The sequence below is a fragment of the Megalobrama amblycephala genome, linkage group LG22 (assembly GCF_018812025.1).
Source record: "Megalobrama amblycephala isolate DHTTF-2021 linkage group LG22, ASM1881202v1, whole genome shotgun sequence".
NCBI classification, from domain to species: Eukaryota; Metazoa; Chordata; class Actinopteri; order Cypriniformes; family Xenocyprididae; genus Megalobrama; species Megalobrama amblycephala.
In genome coordinates, this window is record NC_063065.1 from 522504 (window position 1) to 548941 (window position 26438).

General features: G+C 33.2%; 1 protein-coding gene across 2 annotated transcripts in view; it reads left to right on the forward strand.

Annotated features, from left to right (window-relative positions):
- Positions 1–317: 317 nt before the first annotated feature.
- The window catches only part of xylb (xylulokinase homolog (H. influenzae)), a 33757-nt gene continuing 7636 nt past the window's right edge, over positions 318–26438 (forward strand). For both annotated transcript variants that reach the window (XM_048174793.1, XM_048174792.1), the window contains exons 1-17: positions 318–466; positions 1221–1303; positions 1548–1617; positions 1734–1814; positions 2940–3026; positions 3355–3483; positions 3568–3633; positions 4990–5062; positions 5283–5401; positions 5482–5563; positions 7610–7650; positions 9635–9750; positions 10644–10759; positions 12124–12197; positions 13806–13902; positions 19408–19466; positions 19626–19713. In XM_048174793.1, coding sequence (XP_048030750.1) covers positions 413–466; positions 1221–1303; positions 1548–1617; positions 1734–1814; positions 2940–3026; positions 3355–3483; positions 3568–3633; positions 4990–5062; positions 5283–5401; positions 5482–5563; positions 7610–7650; positions 9635–9750; positions 10644–10759; positions 12124–12197; positions 13806–13902; positions 19408–19466; positions 19626–19713 — 1435 coding nt within the window. In that variant the 5' untranslated portion in view covers positions 318–412. The remainder of the gene's footprint in view (positions 467–1220; positions 1304–1547; positions 1618–1733; positions 1815–2939; positions 3027–3354; positions 3484–3567; positions 3634–4989; positions 5063–5282; positions 5402–5481; positions 5564–7609; positions 7651–9634; positions 9751–10643; positions 10760–12123; positions 12198–13805; positions 13903–19407; positions 19467–19625; positions 19714–26438) is intronic.

A 26438-nucleotide genomic window follows, 5' to 3' on the forward strand; every position in this document is an offset into this window, starting at 1 on the left:
CTGAAAAAACATGAGCTGATTGTTATACATATTTCTAAAGAGAATGACAATAATTAAACACCTGACATGGCTTGGGCTACAGCTTAAAGTTCATGAAGCTTTGCAAAACATGTTTTTTCGAAGGTGCACAGTCCCTTTAAGTATACTGTACGAAGGTTCCTCTTAATATCACATGCTCGCTGAGGTCATGAATATTAATTAGGCTGCATGACGTTCGCCGACGTGATTGGCGAGTGGACGCACCAGTCAGCTGGTGAATGAACGAATCCAGCCATGGTGAAGGTTGAGCTCATGCATATTAAGTAGGTCACATGACTGTCGCTTCAGGAAGTTTACTGTAGCGTCCTCATGAATATTCATGAAGTAAGCCTTCGCTACTGTAGCAATCGATGGCGGGATGTTTGTGATCTGAATGGCTGAAGCAGCAGATTCTTGTTTTCTAGGGTTTGATTTCAGCACGCAACAGGTAGAATCACACACACACACACACACACACACACACACACACACACACACACACACACGCTCTTAATGAAGTATAGTGTTTATAAATACATATGTCAGTGTCTGTATTGCATATGAGGTTTTGTACTACAGAAATCATTGCATGATGTTTTATGATAAAGTCACTTACTAAAAGCAGTGTAGTGCTACTGTAGTACAGTGATGTATTTACCGTGATATTTACGTGCTACTTAAAGTTATTTTTAAAAATACCAGGGTAATATACTATGGTACATGTCAAAACATCAGAGTACCATGATATTTTTCAGTGTACTTGTGATACAAAACTCATACTTAAGCTCTTAAGCTCTTAAATGCACATTTAGTTGATCTGCTTCTGTGTGTAGATCAATGCACCAACACTGAGATTAATGGTCAATCAGTAGTTGACCTTTGGTCTCTCAGAATCTTGAATATTTGGTTAAATATTTGTGTTGACCCACTGATCAGGATGAGAGATCACCTAGTGCTGAAAAAGTGTGAATTTGACAATAAAAATCATTAAATGAGTCTGGCGTGGGCATCTGGACTCATGCAGTTGAATTAATAACATAAATCTGGAGTTCATCTCCCAGGGATTGATAACATGCATGCCTTAAATGCACTGTAAGTCGCTTTGGATAAAATTATCTGCCAAATGCATAAATGTAAATGTACATTAAACTGATGCAAACACTTTTAAACTAATCTGTATCATCCTGATTTTATTGTTTAAGCTGAAAGTGGTCGCTATTGATGGAAAGCTTGATGTTGTTCATCAGAGCAGCGTTCAGTTTGACAGCGAGCTGCCGGAGTTCAGGTGAACGTCACATTACTACTTATTATATTTTATATATCATATTTCTGTTATATACAGGGTTCCCATACTCTTTTGGTCCATTGATTACATGATACAAAATTATTATTAATAACTTATAAAGAACAACATATATATTTGCTATACAGACCTCAATGACGTTCATTCATTTTCCAAGCCTGGAATTCACAATTTTAATATTTCCTGATGTCCTTTTTGTGTCCAATAATAACATGTGTTTCTGCAGGACTCATGGAGGAGTTCATATCCATGCAGACCAGCTGACGGTCACGTCTCCAGCGCTCATGTGGGTGAAGGTAAACCTGCCTGATCATTTAACACAGCTGTAGTGAAGGACTAGATATATAACACATGATGACCGTTCCTGGTGTGTTTTGATCTGTTGTGCTGTGTGTCTGTCATCTGACTGCAGGCGCTTGATGTTCTCCTGGAGAAAATGAGGAACGCCGGCTTTGACTTCTCTCGAGTGAAGGCCATCTCTGGCAGTGGACAGGTGACTTTAAATCATTTATTTATTATTATTTGTGCAGTAAAATATACCTGAAATAAATCATCCCTCATAATGATGATCAGTATTTTTTAGATGTGAATTTTAAGCTTTGATTTGGTGGGAATTTAAGGGATTCCCTGTTTTTAAACTTGGTAAAATGTGGTAAATGACTAGTTTAGTGGTTTATATCTGAAAGCATAATCAAATTATCCAAAACATTTATTAAACTGACACTCAAGGAGAGACAAATGTGTGGAACTTTGTGATTGACAGATATTTTAAAATCTTAGTCCCAGCAAAAAAACAAAACAAAACACAAAAAGAAAAAATCTATATATTTTAAAAATGTACAGATAGTACTATATAAATACTATACTTATTTATATTACCTCTTATATTTTCAATATAAGAATACAGCATACTTTTAGAACGTGTTTAGCATGCATATATATATATATATATATATATTTGCTGCCAGTTGTTAAAAAAATGACTAATTAATCACAACTAACATTAAAATTTTGTAATATTTTTTATATCATAATGCATAATTTCACATTAAATCTACAAATGAATGTAGAAATGGCATGAAAAAAAGATGTATTTTAAGTCATTTAAGTAATTATAGCCATTCAACATTACAGTATAATTGAAAGCCATCATTTTTAACATTTAATAGACTTTAAAAATATAACAACTTTTAAGTTAAGTGAACTTAAAACAATCTTCACATAAACCCATTATAATAAATGTCGCATTTAGCTATTGTTTTTATTCTTTTTGTGATATGCAATTATGCAATAATGCTAAAAATGGATGCTGCATTGACTGCGTTAAATATATATATATATATATATATTGTAAGTCAACATTTGAAGTGGGTCAAAAAAGTTCATCAAAGTTGTCCTAAGAACTAAGTTTTATATATATATATATATATATATATATATATATATATATATATATATATATGCGTTTATATGCATTATAATATATATATTATATATTATATTTTTTTGTATGGGGTTTTGTGTGTATTTCTGTTGATGCAGAATCAGTTCAGGTCTGGATTTCACTGCATGTTTGATCTGATTCTGAATCTGATTCTGGATTTGATCTTTGTTTCAGCAACATGGCAGTGTGTTCTGGAGGAAGGGCGCGAGACAAACCCTCAATCATCTGGACCCGCGGAAACACTTACACGAGCTTTTACAGGTGACAATGACGATCTTCACCTCACATTACAGTGGATTCTCCTCACTGTCCTGATGCCGCTCAGACTGTTTGTTGAGGGTCAAACGTCCATCACTGATGGTTAATACTTCACCTGTATGACGACACAAGAGCTTCCTCTGATCATCTGTTTGCACGGGGCAGATGTTGTGGAACTGATGAAATGTGTTTGTTTTGTGTAAAATCATACATTGCATGACACACATGAAGTGGGAGCATAAAATACCCTCAATCCACATTATGTATGTAGTGCTTGTGTAGTGGTATATATGTTTATGCTCTCAGTGCTCAGTGGTTGTGTCTGCTGTAGGACAGTTTCGCGCTGCAGGACAGTCCGGTCTGGATGGACTCCAGTACCTCAGATCAGTGTCAGTATCTGGAGGCGGCAGTAGGAGGCGCTCAAACTCTGGCTGACATCACTGGTTCACGAGCGTATGAGGTGCTTTAACCCTGCCCTGTCTGTCTTATTTATATGAAAATTAATAATATTAATAAGTTAACATTTTCTGTATTTGTCAAACAGCGCTTCACTGGAAATCAGATTGCAAAGATTTATCGCTTGAAGCCGAATGAATTCAGAGAGTCGGAGGTAAAACTCAGTGTGCACAAATATCAATTAAACACTCTCTAGAATGATTTATGAAGATGTTTGAAAATATAAAGTGACGAGCCCTTCAGGATGATTATCCCAAATGTATGTTTCAGTAGGATATAAATTATCACAGGAAATAACTTTGCTCATCAAACTATTTTAAAATGTTTATGTTTGTGTGTAATTATAATTATATTTAGAATTTATATACATTAAAATATATTTTGTTATTTCATATAATAAATTTGATATAAAATAGTTTTTAATAAAAAAATTATAAATTTATAATTATTATAGCATTTATTATAATTACTTTTTATAAAATATTATTATTTTAATATCTAATTTTATTTCATTATTTATATATATATATATATATATATATATATATATATATAGCTACATATAATTAAATAAAAGTATATACACATATGTAATTACAAACTGTTTAATTGTTTATGTAAATAAAATATATATTGAATTAAATTAAATTAATATATATTTTATATTAAAGTATATTTGATCAAAATAAAATAATTATTTATTATTATAAAATAAATGATAAATTATTTTTAATGTGTATATACTAATTTGAATTATATTCAAGCAATTAAAACAGCTATAAACATATTTCAGTAAAAATAAATATTCATGCAGATTTTTGTTTGTATGTAATTATAATTATATAAAAAATATTTGTTTTATATATTTTTATAATGTTTATATAAAAATAATTATCATAAAATTTTAAATAATTATTGTTGATAAAATATTTAAATTTTTAATATTTAAATATTAATTTGAATTATATATAAACATTTAAAATGGTTTTAATAATAAATATTCCTCATGATTTATAAATATATGTGTGTGTGTGTAAATTCAAACAAATTGTTATATATGTGTATATATATATATATATATATATATATATATATATATATATATATATATATATATATATATATATATATATATATATATATATATATATATATATATATATATATATATGTATATATATATATGTATATGTATATATATAGAATATTATAATGTATATATATATATATATATATATATATATATATATATATATATATATAAAATAAAATAATTATTTTGTTTATAAAATGTTTTATTTTTAATATTAACTTTCAGTAATAAATAAATATTCCTTGTGATTTGAATTCATGTGTTTATTTTGCTAAATTAAAGAGCGTTGAGTCTGTCAGACACATTGAAAGTGTTTCCTGAGAGTAATTAAAGCAGTAATTATGAGTGTGAATGAACTCATGAAGCAGTCGAGCATCAATATCTGTTGTAATAACATGTAATCGGTGTGATTGTCAGAGAATATCACTGATCAGCAGCTTCGCTTCATCTCTGTTCCTGGGCGACTACGCCTCGATCGACTTCAGCGACGGTACGTTCCCTCACCGCGGGCCTGAGGAGTGTGTGTCGTGAGCCGTTTGATTGACCTCCGTCTGAACACATCTGATGCATTATGAATAACTCTCTGATGAGTATTTCCCAACTGTGAATATAAATCTGTGATCAGATAAAGAAGTTTGCTGTCAGTTATGAGCTGTGAATTATTAAGAAGTCTGATCTTCATTTAATCGTGTGTTTGTCTTCACATGAAGGTTCTGGGATGAATCTGATGGATATTTTTAAGAAGCAGTGGTCTCAGGCGTGTCTGAACGCCACAGCGCCAGAGTTGGCTGAAAAACTCGGAGATCTCACACCGTCTACAGCTGTTCTGGTGATTTAGACTGTTTTTCCTGTAAAAATCTCAAACGCCCTCTGAGGCCTGAAGTGATGAACTGTGTGTGTCTTTCACAGGGTTGTGTGTCTCCGTATTACTCTGAACGCTACGGGTTTCCACAGAGCTGTGCAGTGCTGGCCTTCACTGGAGACAATCCTGGTAAAAACATTTTCTGTCATTCTGTGTTCAGCGTGTTACAAACGGACCTGCTTTACCTCAGAAAACCAAGACAATGAACAAACGGGTGATGCATATGTGATTTTACAGTGTCACTCAACCTCTTATCACTGATAACATCTTATTGACTGTAGATGGCAGCAACAACACACGAATACATCTCTACACATGCAGCCATTACACACACACACACACACACATTTATTTTACAATCTTTTGTTTATATATATATAAATATCTTTATATATATATATATATATATATATATATATATATATATATATATATATATATATATATATATATAAAGATTGTAAAATAAATTGTCATTTTTAATATATATATATATATATATATATATATATATATATATATAAAATAACAAAAAAAATAAATATTAATTACAAAAAAATTATATAGACATTTCATAAAAAAAATCTAACAAAAATGACAAAAACAACAGAAATACTAAAACTAACTTAGCTTAAAAATGAAAACAGAAAAATGTGAAAGTACAAAGTAATAAAAAATATTAATAAAACATTTCAATGATACTAAAATAGCTAAAACTGAAATAAAAATGTAAAAAATCACAGACATATTAAAAAAACAAAAACTAATAAAAATGACAAAAACCAACAACAAAATTACTAAAACTTTAACTTAAATTAAAAATGTAAACAGAAAAAAAATATTATTATAATAATTAATTTAATTAAAAATATTAATAAAATCTCTCAATGATACTTAAATAACTAAAACCTGAAAAAAATAGAATATATATATATATATATATATATATATATATATATATATATATATATATATATATATATATATATATATAAAATAATAATAAAAATGACAAAAACAACAAAATTACTAAAACATTAACTTTAAATTAAATGAACAGAATATATATAAGATTGTAAAATAAATTGTACATTTTAATATAATTATGTACATGTACATACACACATATAAATTATATATATATATATATATATATATATATATATATATATATATATATATATATATATATATATATATATATATATATATATAGTGAATATTGTTATATGAATTATATATTTTTAAATGAATATAAATTATATTAGAAGTATAACTCGTAATTTGGTTCATTTACAGTGAATATGTGTCTTCTGGACCGTGGTCATGATAATTTTGTGAAATTTATACTTGCACAAAACAGGCCTAGAACGACTGCTGAGGTGAATTAATCTTAATTAATTTTTCCCAAGCATTTTTGTCAGCCGAACCCCTTTGAGCTCAAATATTTTCTTGAATTTCCCCTGAGATTTTAATTAAATACTTCAATAATTCAACAACACATCTGCATGTTGACGGTTTTCTGAAGTTAATGAGCACATGATGCACCTAAACAAGTAATATAGCTCAGTGTTTTAATTTTATTGCTTTTATTTTAACATTATTTATTTTAATTTGACACTTTGATGATTTAATTATTAGTTTTTCATCATTTCACAAACAACCTGCAGTTCTGAACAAAAAATAGAAATGTTGCCTTGGTTTGAGTTAAAGCACTAAAACTAAAATTGAAATAAAAATAAGTGAAAGCAAAACAGAATTATAAAATAATGACAAAAACACATAGTAAAAGTTTCCATTTTTCTAGAAAGTGCTGAAATGTTTTTTTCCTCGGCTCCATCCTGATGTATTGAAATGAGAATTGCGGATCATTTTTCTCGGCACTGAAGCTTCTGTTAGCGTGACGTTTCTGGTGATTTATTGAACTTTTGGTTTCTGTAAGGCCGCCAAGAACAGCTCTGACCACCTGTGATTAAACCTGACCCGAGTCGTCCCTCCGTCCCCCTGCGCTCCTGATTAAAACATGGATGCCCGCCTGACCCGTCACACTTCAGTATCAGTGCTTTATTAGTTCATGACGTCCTCCAGGACAGAAGTGTCTGTTTTCAAACAGCAGATATGTGGGACTAGAGAAGATAGTTTTGTTTTATTTAAGGATGTTTTGTGTGGTTCCAGGGTCTCTGGCAGGAATGAGGCTACAGGAAGGAGATCTAGCGGTGAGTGTTTTACTAATAAACATATGAAAATACAAACATCAAAGTCGCTCTGATGAAACCCAGAGAGCGTTTTAAGACAAGTTCTGATGTTTTACACACATTCACAACCGATTACTTTTGGTCAACTTGTTTAAATTAATATTTTATTCATCAAGGATGCATTAAACTGATCAGAAGTGACAGTGATGCTAGTGTTTAGGAGTTAAATCTTGAGCTAATTAGCTTGAAATCAGTTATTATAGTTAAATAAAACATAAGCCATAAAAACACTTTCATTTCTTAAAATAAACTTGAACTGACATAAAATAAAATATTAAAAAAGCATTATTTTTTATTTATTTTCAGGCAATAAATAAGGCAACATTTCTCATTTACATTTAGTTACACTAAAATAAAAATGAGTTACTATTGACTAAAATTTGACCTTAAATAAAAAACTATATAGACATAAAAACTAACAAAAATTACAAAAAACAACAAAATTACTAAAACTTTAATGATACTAAAATATATTTGTTTTTAAATATATATATATATATATATATATATATATATATATATATATATATATATATATATATATATATATATATATATTAAAAACAAATCATAAAAATGACAAAAAACAACAAGATTAATTAAAAATAAAAAAATACAAACTAATTAAAAATATGAATAAAATATCTCAATAATACTAAAATAACAAACTGAAATAAAAATATAAAAAATCATATAGACATTTAAAAAAAATAAAAAAAAAATAAAAATGACAAAACATGACAAGATTTAACTTAAATTAAAAATTATAAAAATACAAACTAATTAAAAATATATATAAAATATCTCAATGATACTAAAATAACCAAAACTGAAATAAAATATTTAAAAAAATCATATAGACATTTAAAAACAAATCATAAAAATGTCAAAAACACACAAGATTACTAAACATTAAACTTTAATTAAAAATTAAAACAAAACTAAAAAAAATAATAAATTATCTCAATGATACTACTAATATAACTAAAACTGAAATAATAAATATAAAAATCATATAGACATATTTAAAAAAAAAAACTAATAAAAATGACCAAAAAACACGACAACATTACTAAAATTTAACTGAAAATGCAAACAATTAAAAAAGGTTAATAAAATATCTCAGTGCTAAAATAACTAAAACAGATATAAAAATTACAAAATTAAATAGACAAAAAAAAAAAACACAAAACATCAAAATTTCTAAAACAAATTAAAAATGAAAACAGAAAAAATGATAAAAATACAAAGTAAAAACACGAATAAAATGTCTTGCTGATTCTTAAAATCATAGTCCTGTACTGTCCGTTATTCTTTCCTGTGTTTAAGCTCCAGTGTTTCTGCCAGTTTTGGACCCAAAATTGCAGCTCAGATTTATGTTTCTAAAATAAAATACTTCAATTAGTGATTTAGATTCTGTGTGACAGATGAATGTATCCAAACATCAAAGCCTCTGCCGTGTAAACGCTGGATTCCTGTGTGGATCAACCCTCGTCACATGACCACATCCGTGTGTTTCATGTGCCGAAGAAGCACCTTTGATCCGCTCTTAAATGATGAATCGCGTCTCCTCGCTGAACTCTTCGACTCTTCATAAATAATTTTAGCCTCTTTCATCCACAAGTTTGAATATATATCAGCACGGACACTTGTGGACACTCGCGTTAGGGTTGATGAAATAGTCGGAGAGCACGTGGAAAACCAAAACCTGTTGAAACTGTGGCATATTCAGGCCGAAAATGGTTCGGAATGTTCAGAGTAACATTCAAATGTAACGGAATGTTTGAAGAATGATGAAATGGAATGTTCATGTAACCAAGAAGAAACATTTAAAAAGAACATTCATTCAGAACAACTTAATAGGAACGTTTGCTAAACGTTTTTTGAATATATGAGTGTTTTAGGTGTGTCAGTGTGGTGATGTTGTTCTGGATCGTCTCCACAGGTCAGTTTGGGCACCAGCGACACGGTTTTCCTGTGGATCCGGGATCCCAAACCCACAGTGGAGGGCCACATCTTCTGTAACCCGGTGGACTGCAGCGCGTACATGGCGTTGATATGGTAAAACACACGCAGCGCCTGATGTAAACCTGGGTAAACAGGGCGTATGTTACGGTCTGACCTCAGAGAAAATATACTGACACCAAAACGGTCAAGAACATGTTATTCTGCTGGTCATATTTCACCCCGAAATAAACATTTGCATTGTTTCTTTACTGTACTGAAAACAACCTCATTCTGATTAACATCACATTGTGAAGTATTTGTTGTTTTGCATTTCATTTATTCTGATTTAAACACAATGTTTCAATAAAATATATAGTAGTTTTATTAGTTTCTATTAGTTAACTTTGGTTTATGCATATTAACTAACGATGAGAAATGCATTCGTTACAGTATTTACTACTCTTTGCTAACATTAGTTAATAAAAATTCTGTAGATTTTGGGGTGAAATATGACATTTCTCAGTGAGATTTGTTATGCTCATTTTATGTGTTTAATGTTTGACAGAACTGATATCGTGTCATAATTCAGTGTTTTTTCTGTGGCTCTTGAAGAATAACCTCAACACTTGACTCTCTGTTCCCGTCACAGTGTTTGAGAAATAAAAGCGAGTCAATGTAAATACTGTGCTCTCTGCGCAGCTCGACACTGACCTTCTTGAATTATTAAAATGATGTTTGAATGTTTTTCTTTACGTGAGAGACGGCGACGTCAGTGCTTTACCCGTCAAGGCTGGATGAATAAAAAGCAAGTTTGGTTACTTGCTTTTTCCTGAGAATGTGAAATTGTATTCTGTGAACTTCAGATGTAATGAAGATTGACCTCATTTACAACACCGTCAGACAAGAGGAAGAGAGTCGTGTTCACAGCATTCAGAGGCAGAAAGTTTTTATCTGAAGTGTCACAGTCACCAGTTATGTTTAACCTGAAACTCTCTCGTGTCTCTCAGCTTTAAAAACGGCTCTTTCACACGAGAGAGGATTCGTAACGAATGTGCTGGAGGATCATGGGAACGTTTCTCCAGCGCTCTGAGGTCCACACCGATGGGAAACAATGGAAATTTAGGTGATTAAATATTGTATATACCAGGGATATTGTTGTTAACTAAAACTAAAACCATAAAACTTGAGTTAAAAATAAAATAAAATATACATTTATTTTATATTTAAATAACTTATTTTATTTCAGCTTGTTGCCAAAGCAAAATCTTTTCTCATTTACATTTTGTTTAACTTGATGTATTAAAATAAGTAAAATTCAAACTGAAATAAAAATTAATAAACTATATATAGATTAAAAAAAATAAAAATGGCAAAACAAAATTACTATAACCTTTAAAAAACAAAATAAATAAAACCATAAAAAAAAATTCATTACTTGAAATAAAATAAATGTTAACTGAAATAAATTAGTTAACAGGTTTTTTTATTATTTTATTTAATTTTTTTTTTCCAAAGCAACGTTCTTCATTTTTATTTGGTTTAACTTAATGTACTAACATAACTAAAACAAAATAAAATTAATAAAAATATATAAACATTTTTAAAAATATAAATAAATAAAAAATAAAAATGACAAAAACACAACAAAATGACTAAAACCATTAAAAAACAAAATAACTAAAACCATAAAAAACATTTTCATTACTTGAAATAAAAATAAATGTTAACTGAATTAAAATCAGTTAACACTTTATTTTATTTTATTTTATTTTATTTTATTTTATTTTATTTTATTTTATTTTATTTTATTTTATTTTATTTTATTTTCCAAAGCAACTTTCTCCTTTTCATTTGGTTTAACTTAATGTACTAAAATAACTAAAACAAAATAAAATTAAAAAACATAAATTAACATATTTAGAACATATTAAATGTTCATATTAATTAAATTAAACATATTTAATGTAAATAAACATTTTTATACTTAATTTTATTTCAGCTCGTTTTCCAAAGCAACATTTCTCATTTTAATTTAATTTAACTTAATGTACTAAAATACCTAAAACTAAAAATGAAAACTATATAGACATACTTAAAAAAAATAAATGACAAAAACACAAAACAAAATTACTAAGACTTTAAAATGAAAATAGAAAATACAAAAAAAATCTAAATTAAAAAAATATAATAAACATTACAAAATTATAATAAAAATTATATATTTTTAATTATATAATAATAGTAATAATAATAATACATAAAATATATATAACAATAATATGTACAATATATTTAAAAAAATATGTTTAACAGCATCTCAATGATACCTTTACACTTGGATCTGTTCCTATTTAATCTGAGACATTAGTGACGACAGCATCCATATGCTTCTCACACGAACCTGCCGTCTCACGTGGGTAGTTAATCAATGAAGCCTGATGAAGCCGTGCCGTTTGTCCTTGTCCTGATGCGTCTGTGTGTTTTCAGGCATCTATTTTGACGTGATGGAGATTACGCCTCCCGCCGCCGGCGTTCACAGGTTTAATGCTGAAGGTCAAAGGGTGAGTCATTGAGTGGGCGTGCTGTAAACAAGACGCACTGCTCGCTACAGATTGATTTGCCCTTTTCAGCTTCATTTACTTCGGCTGAACAGGTTTGCAAATATTGCCACTGATCTGATAATTGCTTAATTTGTGCTAATTGGGTCACAGTTCAGTTCACCTGCCATAAGATGCTCATTAACCCTCCAGGAGTTGCACCCTCTGTTATTTTGTTCCTACTGTAGCATTTTCACATTTCACCTTAAAATTTTAGGATTTTTAGGGGTCTAAGCACCAAAGGTTTTGGAAAAAAATTGGCTGGATGGTCCCATTTGTGCATCGCTACACACCCATCGGACATTAGCTGGCACTATAATAATTGCTTATAATAATTTCTTACCCCCTAACCCAGAATCCTTGAGTCAAGTCGTACATATCGATTCTATTTCCGCCTATAAAATTGTAGGTTTAATTTAGGGTTAATTGGTCAACAATGGCCATTTTTACGAGCAGACCTATATGCAATGTCCAAACTTAATAAAACTTGACACACAAAGACAACAGGGCATTCTGAGGACTCACACCAAGTTTCATAAAATTCCACCAATAGAGGGAGCTACAGGGTTAATTTATGGTTAATTGGTCAACAATGGCCATTTTTTGGAGTTGACCTATAGTTGCTGAAAGAAATGTCCAAACTTATTGAAACTTGACACACAAAGACAACAGGGCATTCTGAGGACGTACACCAAGTTTCGTAAAATTCCGCCAATAGGGGGTGCTACAGGGTTAATTTAGGGTTAATAGGTCAGCAATGCCCATTTTTACAAGCTGACGTATAGTTGCTGAATGCAGTGTCCAAGCTCAATGAAACTTGATACACAAAAACAACAGGGCATTCTGAGGATGCACACCAAGTTTAGTAAAATTCTGCCAATAGGGGGTGCTACAGGGTTAATTTAGGTTTAATTTAGGGTTATTTGGTCAACAATGGCCATTTTTATTAATTGACCTATAGTTGCTGAATGCAATGTCCAAGCTTAATCAAACTTGACACATAAAGACAACAGGGCAGTCTGAGAACATACACCAAGTTTCATAAAATTCTGCCAATAAGGGGCGCTACAGGGTTAATTTAGGGTTAATAGGTCAGCAATGCCCATTTTTACAAGCTGACGTATAGTTGCTGAATGCAATGTCCAAACTAAATGAAACTTGACACACAAAGACAACAGGGCATTCTGAGGATGCTCTCTAAGTTTCATAAAATTAGGGGGCGCTACAACTTAAAGAACATTGTAACTCTGTAACTGTATGATCCATACAATTGAAAATTGACATATATCTTCTTTGGTGGACGTCCTAACATATCCTCTAATATGATTTGGATACTTAAAAAAACATGTAAAAACAACCTCGGGGTTGTGTTTAATTGTCATGAAAATAATGTCTCAATAATGTAACAAGCCCGGTTCTCATGCTGTGGTTGATAGGCGGCTGGCGGTGTCAGTTGAGTTCAGCTCAGTGCTCATGTGTGGGAATGTTGCCGTCAGACTCAAAGAATGCTTTATGGGAGCAGAAACGGTGTCTGGTTACTTGAAGCCCGTCTTTGTGTTCACTCTTGCACAGGTAGCTGCCTTTGACCGCGAGGTGGAAATCCGAGCTCTGGTTGAAGGACAGTTCTTGGCCAAACGAGTTCATGCCGAAAAGCTGGGCTACAAGATCAGTAAGTGTCTGATCTCCATCTCATGTTCTCACTGTTGTCTTCTCATCTTTGAGTGAGTTATCTCTCTTCTTACACTCCCTCAATCATTAGTGCAGTTTCCTTTGCCAGTCATCAATATTACTTTAGCATCTGCATAGCAACATGCTAAATCCTACCTATATTACCTTAGCAACTGCATAGCAACACCTCAATTTGCTTAAACTGCAGCAGCGACAGCATAGCAACAACCACATAGCAATTTCCTACCTATATTACCCAGCTATAAACCACATTGCAACATGCTGAAACCACAGTAGCAACAGCATAGCAACATCTTTGCAACTGCGTGGCAACTTGCTGAAACTGCAGCAGAAACTGCATAGCAACACCTTAGCAACCGCATGGCAGTTTGCTAAAACAGACCTATATTACCTTTATAAGCGCATGGCAACATGCTGAAACCACAGCAGCAACTGCATAGCAACACCTTAGCAACTGCGTGGCAACATGCTGAAACTGCAGCAGCAACCGCGTAGCAACACCTTAGCAACCGCATGGCAGTGTGCTAAAACCCATCTATATTACCTTTGCAAGTGCATGGCAACATGTTGAAACCACAGCAGCAACTGCATAGCAACACCTTAGCAACTGCATGGCAACATGCTAAAACCACAGCAGCAACTATATGGCAACAACCTAGAAACTTCATGGCATTGGCAACATGCTTAAACTGCAGCAGCAACAACATAGCAACCACATGGCAAGGTGCTAAAACCCAACTATATTACCTTTGCAACCGCATAGCAACTCCCTAGCAACCAGAGAGCAAAATGCTAAAACCTACCTATATTACCTTAGAAACCGCATAACAACACCCTAGAAACTGAATGTCAGCATGCTAAAACCTACCTATATTACCTCAGCGACTGCATGGCAAGATGCCAAAACCGCATAAGCAACTGCATGGCAACATCTGCACAGCAACTTACCTTAGAAACCGTATAACAACACCCTAGAAACTGCATGTTAGCATTCTAAAACTCACCTATATTACCTCAGCAACTGCATGGCAAGATACTGAAACCGCATAAGCAACTGCATGGCAACATCTGCACATAATACTTACCTTAGAAACTGCATAACAACCATATGGCAAGGTCTTAAAACCAAATATATTACCTTAGCAACCACATAGCAACACCCTAGCAAAATAATAAAACCCACCTATATTACCTTAGTAACGACAAAACAACACCCTAGAAACTAGAAACCACATCAGCAACTGCATGGCAACAACTGCATGCTGCATTACCTTAGAAACTGCATAGCAACACCCTAGCAACCACATGACAATGTGCTAAAACCCACCTATATTGCCTTAGCAACTGCATAGCAACACCCTAGCAACCACCTGGCAATGTGCTAAAACCCACCTATATTGCCTTAACAAGTGCATGGAAACATGTTGAAACCACAGCAGCAACTGCATAGCAACACCCTAGCAACCACCTGGCAATGTGCTAAAACCCACCTATATTACCTTAGCAACCCCATAGCAACACCCTAGCAACCACATGGCAAATTGCTAAAAACGCCTGTCTTTTGATGGAGTTTGCTCATGTATTCAAGGTTCTTCTCCACTCTTGTTTTCTCATTCTCTGCTCTTTTCACTCCTGATTGTGTGCTGCATTTGAATACTTCATGTCCTCCAGCGACCGTTTGTGACTTTCTAGGGTGTATATGAAGTGCTGGCGCGTCGCTGTGAGCGCTCATTTCTCGCCCTCTGTTGTGTGGCGGCGGCGCGGGTGATTATATGATGAAGCGGGACTCTGGCTGCCAAGAGCCGCAGAAAACAAACAGGCTTTAATTAAACTCCGATCAGCCACTGAGCACGGGGAATTTTCTCCTCGCCTGAAGGAAATTCCCCTGATTATTGGATGACCCGCTTACGGCTCGCCCCGCTGTTAGAGCAAGATCGGCGCTCGGGAGCAGAGCAGCAGGGCTCAGAAGTTTCACCAGTCAGTCGTGCTTTTTATCATGTTTAATATTCACTCATGCAGATTCTGGATGGCATATCACATGAATAGAACATTAGGACCATTTTTAGGTCTCGGGTGTCACAATATTATTATTAAACATTAACTAAGATGAATAAATGCTGTAGAAGGATATTGTTAGTTCAGGTTAACTAATGAAAGCTTATTGTAAAGTGTTTTTGTACTAGTTTTACTCTCACCACCCAGCATCTCTTCCACATGTATTCACTCGGATATCTCCAGGCCTGAGGGAGGTTTCTCAGTCTTTTATCGGGCAGGAACGTTGTCTGTCGATTTGTGCCGAAGGTGGTTTGACATTTTGTCTTGCCGCAGGGCGTTAGTGTGATGTAAACTCGCTCTCATCTGAAGGTCGGCGGTGTTCTGACCGGGGTTTAACCAGAGTCACGCTGGACGCGTCTATCGATAGTCATTAATAATGCACCTGCAGCAGTCAACACAAACATCTCAATGAGACCTCAGGGCTGTGCATGTGATGCATGAGTGCGTCTCAGTGCAGGAAAACACGGATCAGAAGACTCTGGATTGAGAAACAGCAGCCCAGGATGAGATGTGTGATTCTCACTGTCCTGAAAACACTGTGCTTTACATTATATCCCTGTGAGAAGGCATTGATGATGATGATGATGAAGATGGCCACACCCCCTCTCACTGAATTCATCATAGTGCTGAAGGATATTGATGCTCTGATGATCTGTATTATATAAAAACATTTATTCTTTAATAAATATTTAAAAATGTCTAAATCTTAAATATTAATGCTTAATGTAAATTTTAATAATCATAATCAGAATGTTAATTATAAATCCAAATGAGATGCATTATTAATTCACATTTAAATGATGTATACTTTAGTTGCATTTATATTTCATTTATAAGTTAGATTTACATTTACATTTATTTTTGCTTTTAATATTCATTTCTTTCTTGATTGCTTTCAGATTGTCTGTGGATCCTTTTTTCTTTCTTTCGTTCATTCGTTCATTTGTTCTTTCGTTCGTTCTTTGTTTCTTTATTTTTTTAGCTTTCTTTCATTCCATCTTTCTTTCTTTTGTTCTTTCTTTCTTTTGTTCTTTGTTTCTCTTTTTCATTTTTGCTTTCTTTTGTTCGTCCTTTCTTTCTTTTTCGTTCTTTGTTTGCTTTTTTCTTTCGTTTATTCTTTCGTTCTTTCTTGTGTTCGTTCTTTGTTTTTGTCTTTTGTTCATCCTGTCTTTCTTTCTTTCTTTCTTTCTTTCTTTCGTTTGTTCTTTGTTTCTTTGTTTCTTTCTTTTTTGCTTTCTTTCGTTCGTTCTTTTTTCTTTCGTTCTTTCTTTCTTTGTTTGTTTCTTTCTTTTAATTCTTTCTTTTGTTCATTCTTTGTTTTTGTCTTTCATTCATCCTTTCTTTCTGTCTTTCTTTCTTTCTGTCTTTCTTTTATTCTTTCTTGGTTGCTTGCTTTCCTTTGTACGTTCATTATTTCTTTCGTTTGTTCTTTCTTTCATTCGTTTGTTCTTTCTTGCTTGCTTTCATTCATTCTTTCTTTTGTTCGTTCTTTTGTTTGTTCGTTCTTTCTTGTTTGTTCTTTCTTTCTTGCTTTTGTTCTTTCATTCATTCGTTCTTTCATTCATTCTTTCTTACTTGCTTTCTTTCATTCGTTCTTTTGTTCGTTCTTTCTTTCGTTTGTTTGTTTGTTCTTTCTTTCGTTTGTTCTTTCTTTCGATTGTTCTTTCTTGCTTTCATTCTTTAGTTCGTTCCTTCTTTTGTTCTTTTGTTCTTGCTTGCTTTTCTTTCTCTCTTCTTTTTATTTCTTTAATTTGTTCTTGTTCTTGTTCGTTCTTTCTTTCTTTCTTTCTTCCTTTCTTTCTTTCTTTCTTTCTTTTTTTCTCTCTTTTATTCTTTCTTGGTTGCTTGCTTTCCTTTGTATGTTCATTATTTCTTTCGTTTGTTCTTTCTTGCTTTCATTCATTCTTTCTTTCATTTGTTAGTTTGTTCGTTCTTTCTTGCTTGCTTTCATTTGTTCATTCTTTTGTTTGTTCGTTCTTTTGTTTGTTTGTTCTTTCTTGCTTTTGTTCTTTCATTTGTTCGTTCTTTCATTCATTCTTTCTTACTTGCTTTCTTTCGTTCGTTCTTTTGTTCGTTCTTTCTTTCGTTTGTTCGTTCTTTCTTTTGTTTATTCTTTCTTTCTTTCTTTCTTTCTTTCTTTCTTTCTTTCGTTCTTTCGTTAGTGCTTTCTTTTTCGTTCTTTCTTGCTTTCCTTCTTTAGTTCGTTCCTTCTTTCGTTCTTTTTATTTGTTCTTGCTTGCTTTCTTTCTTTCTTTCTTTCTTTCTCTCTTTCATTCATTCTTTCTTTCATTTGTTCGTTCTTTTGTTTGTTTGTTCGTTCTTTCTTTTGTTCTTTCGTTCGTTCGTTCTTTCGTTCTTTCTTGCTTTCTTTTTCGTTCTTTCTTGCTTTCATTCTTTAGTTCGTTCCTTCTTTCATTCTTTTTATTTCTTTAATTAGAACTTTTTCGTTCTTTCTTTCTTGCTTTCTTTCATTTGTTCTTTCTTTCTCTCTTTCGTTCATTCGTTCGCTTCCTTGCTTTCTTTCATTCGTTCTTTCTTTCTCTCTTTCGTTCATTCGTTCTTTCTTTCTCTCTTTCGTTCATTCGTTCTTTCTTTCTCTCTTTCGTTCATTCGTTCGCTTCCTTGCTTGCTTGTTTTTCTAAGGATCAGAGTTATATTCATGTGTAGGAGTAACACAATGGATGTTGATAGACGCTGGATTATACAGCGAGGTCATGTGTTTATACATTGTGTGTGTGTGTGTGTGTGTGTGTGTCCGTCTTCAGCAGCACCTGTAGGTCTGAGCGTGTGTGTGCGAGAGCAGAAATGCGCAGAAACGCACACGCTCTTAGGAGCGAGTCTCATGAATATTTAATGAATGCAAATGAGGCTGATCTTAATCATTCCGTCAGTCTTATCCGGAGGAAATGCAGGAATGCTGGGAAATAGCCAAACAGAAACTTCTCCAGAAAATGCCTGCAGTGTTGTTTGGTTATGAACAATGAAACAGGTCGACTGCATGTGTTCATATATATACACACATCACTTTCTGTCTGATTATCAGGTTCATGTTCTCTATTAATATGCAGTTTGTTGATCTCAGATCTGTTCCTCATGGAAAATTTTACAAGTGCAATAATTTTATGGTTTGTTTCTGCAGTGATTTCCCTTTTTTATGTGCCATTTTATTGCATAACATTTGTTTATATGCTTTATGCTCCCTGAATTATGCTTTAATTAGCATAACATAATGTTTTATGTCTCATTGCAGCCTGTGATGGCAGCGTGAACATGACTGATGTCTGGCACGGTTCATACACACAGAGAAAAACAGCTCACAGCTCTTCTGTCTGTTAATCTAGGGTCATCCGGGGCTAGTTGTCACAGACTCTGTGTCTCAATAACTGTAGTTTATGATGAATTATAACTCTATAAATCATCTGTCCTGTAGTTCAGGACACACGAGTGCTGGCCACAGGAGGAGCGTCAGCCAACAAGGACATTTTACAGGTATTTATTTTAGGATGCTGTCATTATCACTGCAACACTGTAAACATGAATGTGAGTTATAGCGTGTGCATGTGTGTAATATCCCCATCATGCATCTGATCTGTATGTCAGGACTTGTAGCGTTCGTTCATGATCAGACGTGTCTTCTCAACACTACAGGTGCTGTCTGATGTCTTCAACGCTCCGGTTTACACCATCGACGTGGCGAACTCGGCCTGTCTGGGCTGCGCTTACAGAGCTCTGCATGGTAACAACAGCTTTTGCTTATAGATATATGTTAACCTATAATACAAACTGTTAACCTAAGTTTACATGATCTAATACTAGTTGAAGGAAGATTTGGAAGAAAAATGCAGTTTCAAATGTCTCATTTTATGTGTTTTAATTAATATTTGAAAATATAAATTAATTATATAAAATTATATATAAATGAATAATTATATATAAATATATGATTATAAATAATTTAATTATATTAATATATAAATTATTAACATATTAAATGTAAATGTTATTTTAATTAACATTCAAGATTTTTTTTTAAATTAACATTTTGATTTAAAGTTAAAGTAATATTTACATTTGGACAAAAATGGATTTAAGATTTATATGTATATTTAATCATTTATATTTTTATTATTTTATTTATAATGTCATCACATTTATAAGATAATGTATTTTAATTAATATATGAAAAATGAATTATATCAAATTATATATATTAGTATTTATATATACACCAACTAAATATAAATATATAATAATTATAAATCAATTAATTATATTAATATTTAAATCATTAACATATTAAATATAAAAATGTAATCAAGTTGTGATTTATTTTTTTTATTTAACATTTTGATTTTAAAGTTAAATGTAATATTTACATTTGGACAAAAATAGATTTAACATTTATATGTATATTTAATCATTTATATTTTTATTATTTTATTTATAATGTCATCACATTTATAAGATAATGTATTTTAATTAATATATGAAAATATGAATTATATCAAATTATATATATTAGTATTTATATATACACCAACTAAATATAAATATATAATAACTATAAATCAATTAATTATATTAATATTTAAATCATTAACATATTAAATATAAAAATGTAATCAAATTGTGATTTATTTATTTTTTATTTAACATTTTGATTTTAAAGTTAAATGTAATATTTACATTTGGACAAAAATAGATTTAAGATTTATATGTTTGTATTGTTTTGTTTTTTGTTTTTCATCACTAGATCTACTAGTTGAAGGAAGATTTGCCTGATTCACATATTATAAAATAATGCCGTTTCAAATGTCATTTTTTATGTATTTTAAATGTATAAAAAAACTATTAACACAATAAATGTAAAAGTAATTCATATTTTCCATATGTTGGCCAACAATGCCCAGAGATGTTAATATAAATATATTTATAGTTAATAGTTTATTTGTATTATTTTATTTTATTATTAATTTATTTTATTTATAAGTACTAATGCATGAAAATACTTAATACTATAATGTATGATAAATGAGACAATTTAATGTTTTATTAAATGTTTATTCTGGCTAAAATTGTCAGACAGTTACTAAAATGAACAGAGTGATGCTTTACTAACTGAACAGAATATCTGAATAACTGTCTGTCCTTCAGTTCAGCCGCCGCCGCCTCCGTCTCTTTGATGTCCCGCATTGATCCGATCGTACAGAGGAAGCTCTTTATACTCCACTAATGATGTCTGTTTGCTTTGAGTGTGTGAGGGCCAAAATTCAGACAGACGCTTGAGTCTGATCATGTTAAAATGATGTGATGGAGAGGGTCGTTTAAAAGCCCTCCACGAGCGCGTCACTCGCTCTACAGTCAAATCTGAGCGTCCTGTAGCCTCATTACCAGAATCAAACACACACAGACGAGACTTTTAATCACAGGACTTTCTGCTTCATCTAAACATTCATTATTGACCCAGAGCGCTTTCTTTAATAGACCTCAGATCTTACTTGGAGAGCAACTTCCTCCTTAAATCTGAAGAAAAATCAGTTTCCACTGATGATGCTGAAAATTCAGCTTTGATCACAGGATATTAAATACAGTTTACTATATATTCACATAGAAAACAGCTATTTTAAATTGCAAAAATATTTCACAATATTTCTGATTTTACTGTATTTTTGATCAAATAAATGCAGCCTTGGTGAGCAGAAGAATCATACATATAATTATATAAATTTAAATAAGGTCTGATGTGATCTGAAATGCTGTTGCTTCTCCTCTCAGACGTACCGAGACACAAATGTTTGCCTGTGTGAAACACAAGAGCCTTTTTATCGGGATGAGAGTGATTGAGTTCCTGACGGATGTGGTCTGAATCAGTTTCCCAAACTCTATTAGATTATGAGGCATTAGATGGATTAATGCGTTCACACTCGCGTCGGCCTCATTATTCCACGTTACGTCTTATCGTGAGTCAGTCATAAAGAAACGAAGCCCCGAGCGTTGAATCTGACGATTGAAGGCCGTTAATTAACGCTGGTCTTCTGACACCAGACACCGGATGGACAGCGGCTCTCGCTCACGTCAACACAAGTCCATTTTCATTACATCTGCCGCTTGATTTTAATCGCTTGTCATGATTTATTATCTTTGCACAGTGATAACTGTGTTTCTGCTGCGTTTGCTTGAACAGGACTTTCTGGAGAATAAATCAGAGACGTCTGTAATACCTGGACAGAGACATTTGTATGAGTGCCGTAAATTAATATGATTGTCCAGATGATTTATGCATTTAATTATGCATTTATTTATTTTTGCATTTTTTATGCTTTTTTATTTATGTATTTATTTATGCATTTATTTGCTTAAGTGCATTTCTGTTTATTTGGTTAAATGCATTGAAAATTTAATTTGTTTAAATGCATTTAAATTGAAATTGTTTATTTATTTATTTATTTATTTATTTATCACATATATTTGCTTAAGTACATTTCCATTTTTTTGTTTAAATGCATTTCAATTTATGTATGTATTTATTTGTTTAATTGCTTAAATGCATAGAAAATTCAATTTGGTTAAATGCATTTAAATTTAATTTGTTAAATTTATAGTTAAATTTAATGCATTTTAATTTATTTTATTTATTTATTGCATTTATTTGCTTAAGTGCATTTCCATTTATTTGTTTAAATGCATTTTAATTAATTAATTAATTTATTAATTAATTTATTTATTTATTTATTCCATTATATTCCATTTATTTAGTTTAATGCATTGAAAATTAAATTTGTTTAAATGCATTTAAATTGAAATTGTTTATTTATTTATTTATTTATCACATATATTTGCTTAAGTACATTTCCATTTATTTGTTTAAATGCATTTCAATTTATGTATTTATTTATTTGTTTAATTGCTTAAATGTATAGAAAATTCAATTAGGTTAAATGCATTTAAATTTAATTTGTTAAATTTATAGTTATATTATATTGCATTTATTTGCTTAAGTGCATTTCCATTTATTTGTTTAAATGCATTTGAATTTATTTATTTATTTATTTATTTATTTACTTATTTACTTATTTATTTATTCCATTATATTCCATTTATTTGGTTTAATGCATTGAAAATTAAATTTGTTTAAATACTAAATAATATTTCAGTTGATTTTGTTCAAATGCATTTAAATTTAAGTTGCATCTAAACAAATACAATTTGTTTTAAATGGATTTAAATTTATTTAAATAATTTTATTTATTTATTTTAATTTGATAATTTAAATAATTTTATTATAATTATATTATTTCAATAATTTTTAAAAAAAATTAAAAAATCAACTCAATTCAACTTTTATTTATAAAGCACTTTCAAAACCATTAGAATGGACCAAAGTGCTATCCATAAAAAGTAAATAACTCTAAAACTCATACATGCATACAATACCAACAAAATAATATAACACCACGGAAATCATGCAACCAATCACTCATAATCCTCAGACCTTCAAAATGCATATTACATTTATATTGTTTTATTCATATGATTGTGTTTGAAGCTTGTCTGCCAAGATAAAGTATCAGAAATCTATCTGACATATGAGAGTCAAATGGCCATCTCGACACTGTAATCCAGACATTATTGATCACTGAGTGACGTACGGTGCCTCGGAGGATGATGCAACGGCTGCGAGCTGAAAGAGAAACTTTGCTGTAGTTGCTTTAGAGCCTCATTAGTCTTTCACACAAGATGAAGCAACTTCTGCGAAATCGTAACACACTATAACATCTTTTCACACACGGACCGTCCGTCGCTGTCTGAGTGAGTTCATGCCTATTATGTCGATAGAGACGTCCACTCCTACGAAAGGTCAGCGATGCCAGAGCGATGCTTTGTAAGCCTTGCCAGTACCTTATTTTGAGTCTGTTTGCTTTTGTCTATGATTTAATAAGGCAAAGCAATGCCTCTAATATCACATGACATCATATGGACGACTGTCTCCTGTGGATACGTTTCATTGCATTCTCTCATGAGAAAATTGCTCGGTTCAATAAGTCTTTCAAATTTAGTCGCAGTGTCTTCTCATGCTGGCCTTCGGTGGCTTCTTCTCATTATTCTGCTCCTTTTCAGTGCCGGAATGAATGTGAGACACGGCCTCTGCGGCTGGACTGTATTTCACTGCAGTTTGATTTACAGTCATACAGCCGAGATTCATTTGAGCATTGTTTAGAAGTTAAGACATCAGATGAATATCACTTTTGATCTGAAAGTTGATTTTTACCTAGTTGAACATCTCACAGTCTCACAATCTTTCTTTTGTCTGAGCTGCTTTATTCCATGAAATGAAAATAAGATGTGATTTATAGTTAGAATCACTGAAAAGGACAAAAAAAAACATAAAAGTTTAGTTAGTTAGACAGATTTTATTTTTCTGAGCCGCTCTATTCCATGAAATGAATTTTGGATTGTTATTTATAGTTAAAATATCTAAAAAGGACAAAAAGCACCATAAAAGTTTGGTTGGTTGGGTTGGTTGGTTGGTTGGTTGGTTGGTTGGTTGGTGGATTGGTTGGTGGGTTGGTTGGGTTGGGTTGGGTGGTGGTAAGTTGGTGGTTGCGTTGGGTGGGTTGGTTGGTTGGTTTGGTTGGTGGATTGGTTGGTGGATTGGTTGGGGGTGGGTTGGTTAGGTTGGTTGATTGGGTGGTTTGGTTGGTTGATTGGGTGGTTTGGTTGGTTGATTGGGTGGTTTGGTTGGTGGATTGGTTGGCGGGGTGGTTAGGTTGGTTGATTGGGTGGTTTGGTTGGTGGATTGGTTGGTGGATTGGTTGGGGGTGGGTTGGTTAGGTTGGTTGATTGGGTGGTTTGGTTGGTGGATTGGTGGATTGGTTGGTTGGTTGGTTGGTTTGGTTGGTTGGTTGGTTCGTTGGTGGGTTGGGTTGGTGGGTTGGGTTGGGGTGGGTTGGGTTGGGTTGGGGTGGGTTGGGTTGGGTGGGTAAGTTGGTTGGTTGGTTGGTTGGTTGGTTGGTTGGTTGGTTGGTTGGTTTGGTTGGTGGATTGGTTGGCGGGGTGGTTAGGTTGGTTGATTGGGTGGTTTGGTTGGTGGATTGGTTGGTGGATTGGTTGGGGGTGGGTTGGTTAGGTTGGTTGATTGGGTGGTTTGGTTGGTGGATTGGTGGATTGGTTGGTTGGTTGGTTGGTTTGGTTGGTTGGTTGGTTGGTTCATTGGTGGGTTGGGTTGGTGGGTTGGGGTGGGGTGGGTTGGGTTGGGTGGGTAAGTTGGTGGGTTGCGTTGGGTGGGTTGGTTGGTTGGTTGGTTGGTTGGTTGGTTGGTTGGTTGGTTGGTTGGTTGGTTGGTTGGTTTGGTTGGTGGATTGGTTGGCGGGGTGGTTAGGTTGGTTGATTGGGTGGTTTGGTTGGTGGATTGGTTGGTGGATTGGTTGGGGGTGGGTTGGTTAGGTTGGTTGATTGGGTGGTTTGGTTGGTGGATTGGTGGATTGGTTGGTTGGTTGGTTGGTTTGGTTGGTTGGTTGGTTCGTTGGTGGGTTGGGTTGGTGGGTTGGGTTGGGGTGGGTTGGGTTGGGTTGGGGTGGGTTGGGTTGGGTGGGTAAGTTGGTTGGTTGGTTGGTTGGTTGGTTGGTTGGTTGGTTTGGTTGGTGGATTGGTTGGCGGGGTGGTTTGGTTGGTTGATTGGGTGGTTTGGTTGGTGGATTGGTTGGTGGATTGGTTGGGGGTGGGTTGGTTAGGTTGGTTGATTGGGTGGTTTGGTTGGTGGATTGGTGGATTGGTGGATTGGTTGGGGGTGGGTTGGTTAGGTTGGTTGATTGGGTGGTTTGGTTGGTGGATTGGTGGATTGGTTGGTTGGTTGGTTTGGTTGGTTGGTTGGTTGGTTGGTGGGTTGGGTTGGGTTGGGGTGGGTTGGGGTGGGTTGGGTTGGGTGGGTAAGTTGGTGGGTTGCGTTGGGTGGGTTGGTTGGTTGGTTGGTTTGGTTGGTGGATTGGTTGGCGGGGTGGTTAGGTTGGTTGATTGGGTGGTTTGGTTGGTGGATTGGTTGGGGGTGGGTTGGTTAGGTTGGTTGATTGGGTGGTTTGGTTGGTGGATTGGTGGATTGGTTGGGGGTGGGTTGGTTTGGTTGGTTGATTGGGTGGTTTGGTTGGTGGATTGGTGGATTGGTTGGTTGGTTGGTTTGGTTGGTTGGTTGGTTCGTTGGTGGGTTGGGTTGGGTGGGTAAGTTGGTGGGTTGCGTTGGGTGGGTTGGTTGGTTGGTTGGTTGGTTGGTTTGGTTGGTGGATTGGTTGGCGGGGTGGTTAGGTTGGTTGATTGGGTGGTTTGGTTGGTGGATTGGTTGGTGGATTGGTTGGGGGTGGGTTGGTTAGGTTGGTTGATTGGGTGGTTTGGTTGGTGGATTGGTGGATTGGTTGGTTGGTTTGGTTGGTTGGTTGGTTGGTTCGTTGGTGGGTTGGGTTGGTGGGTTGG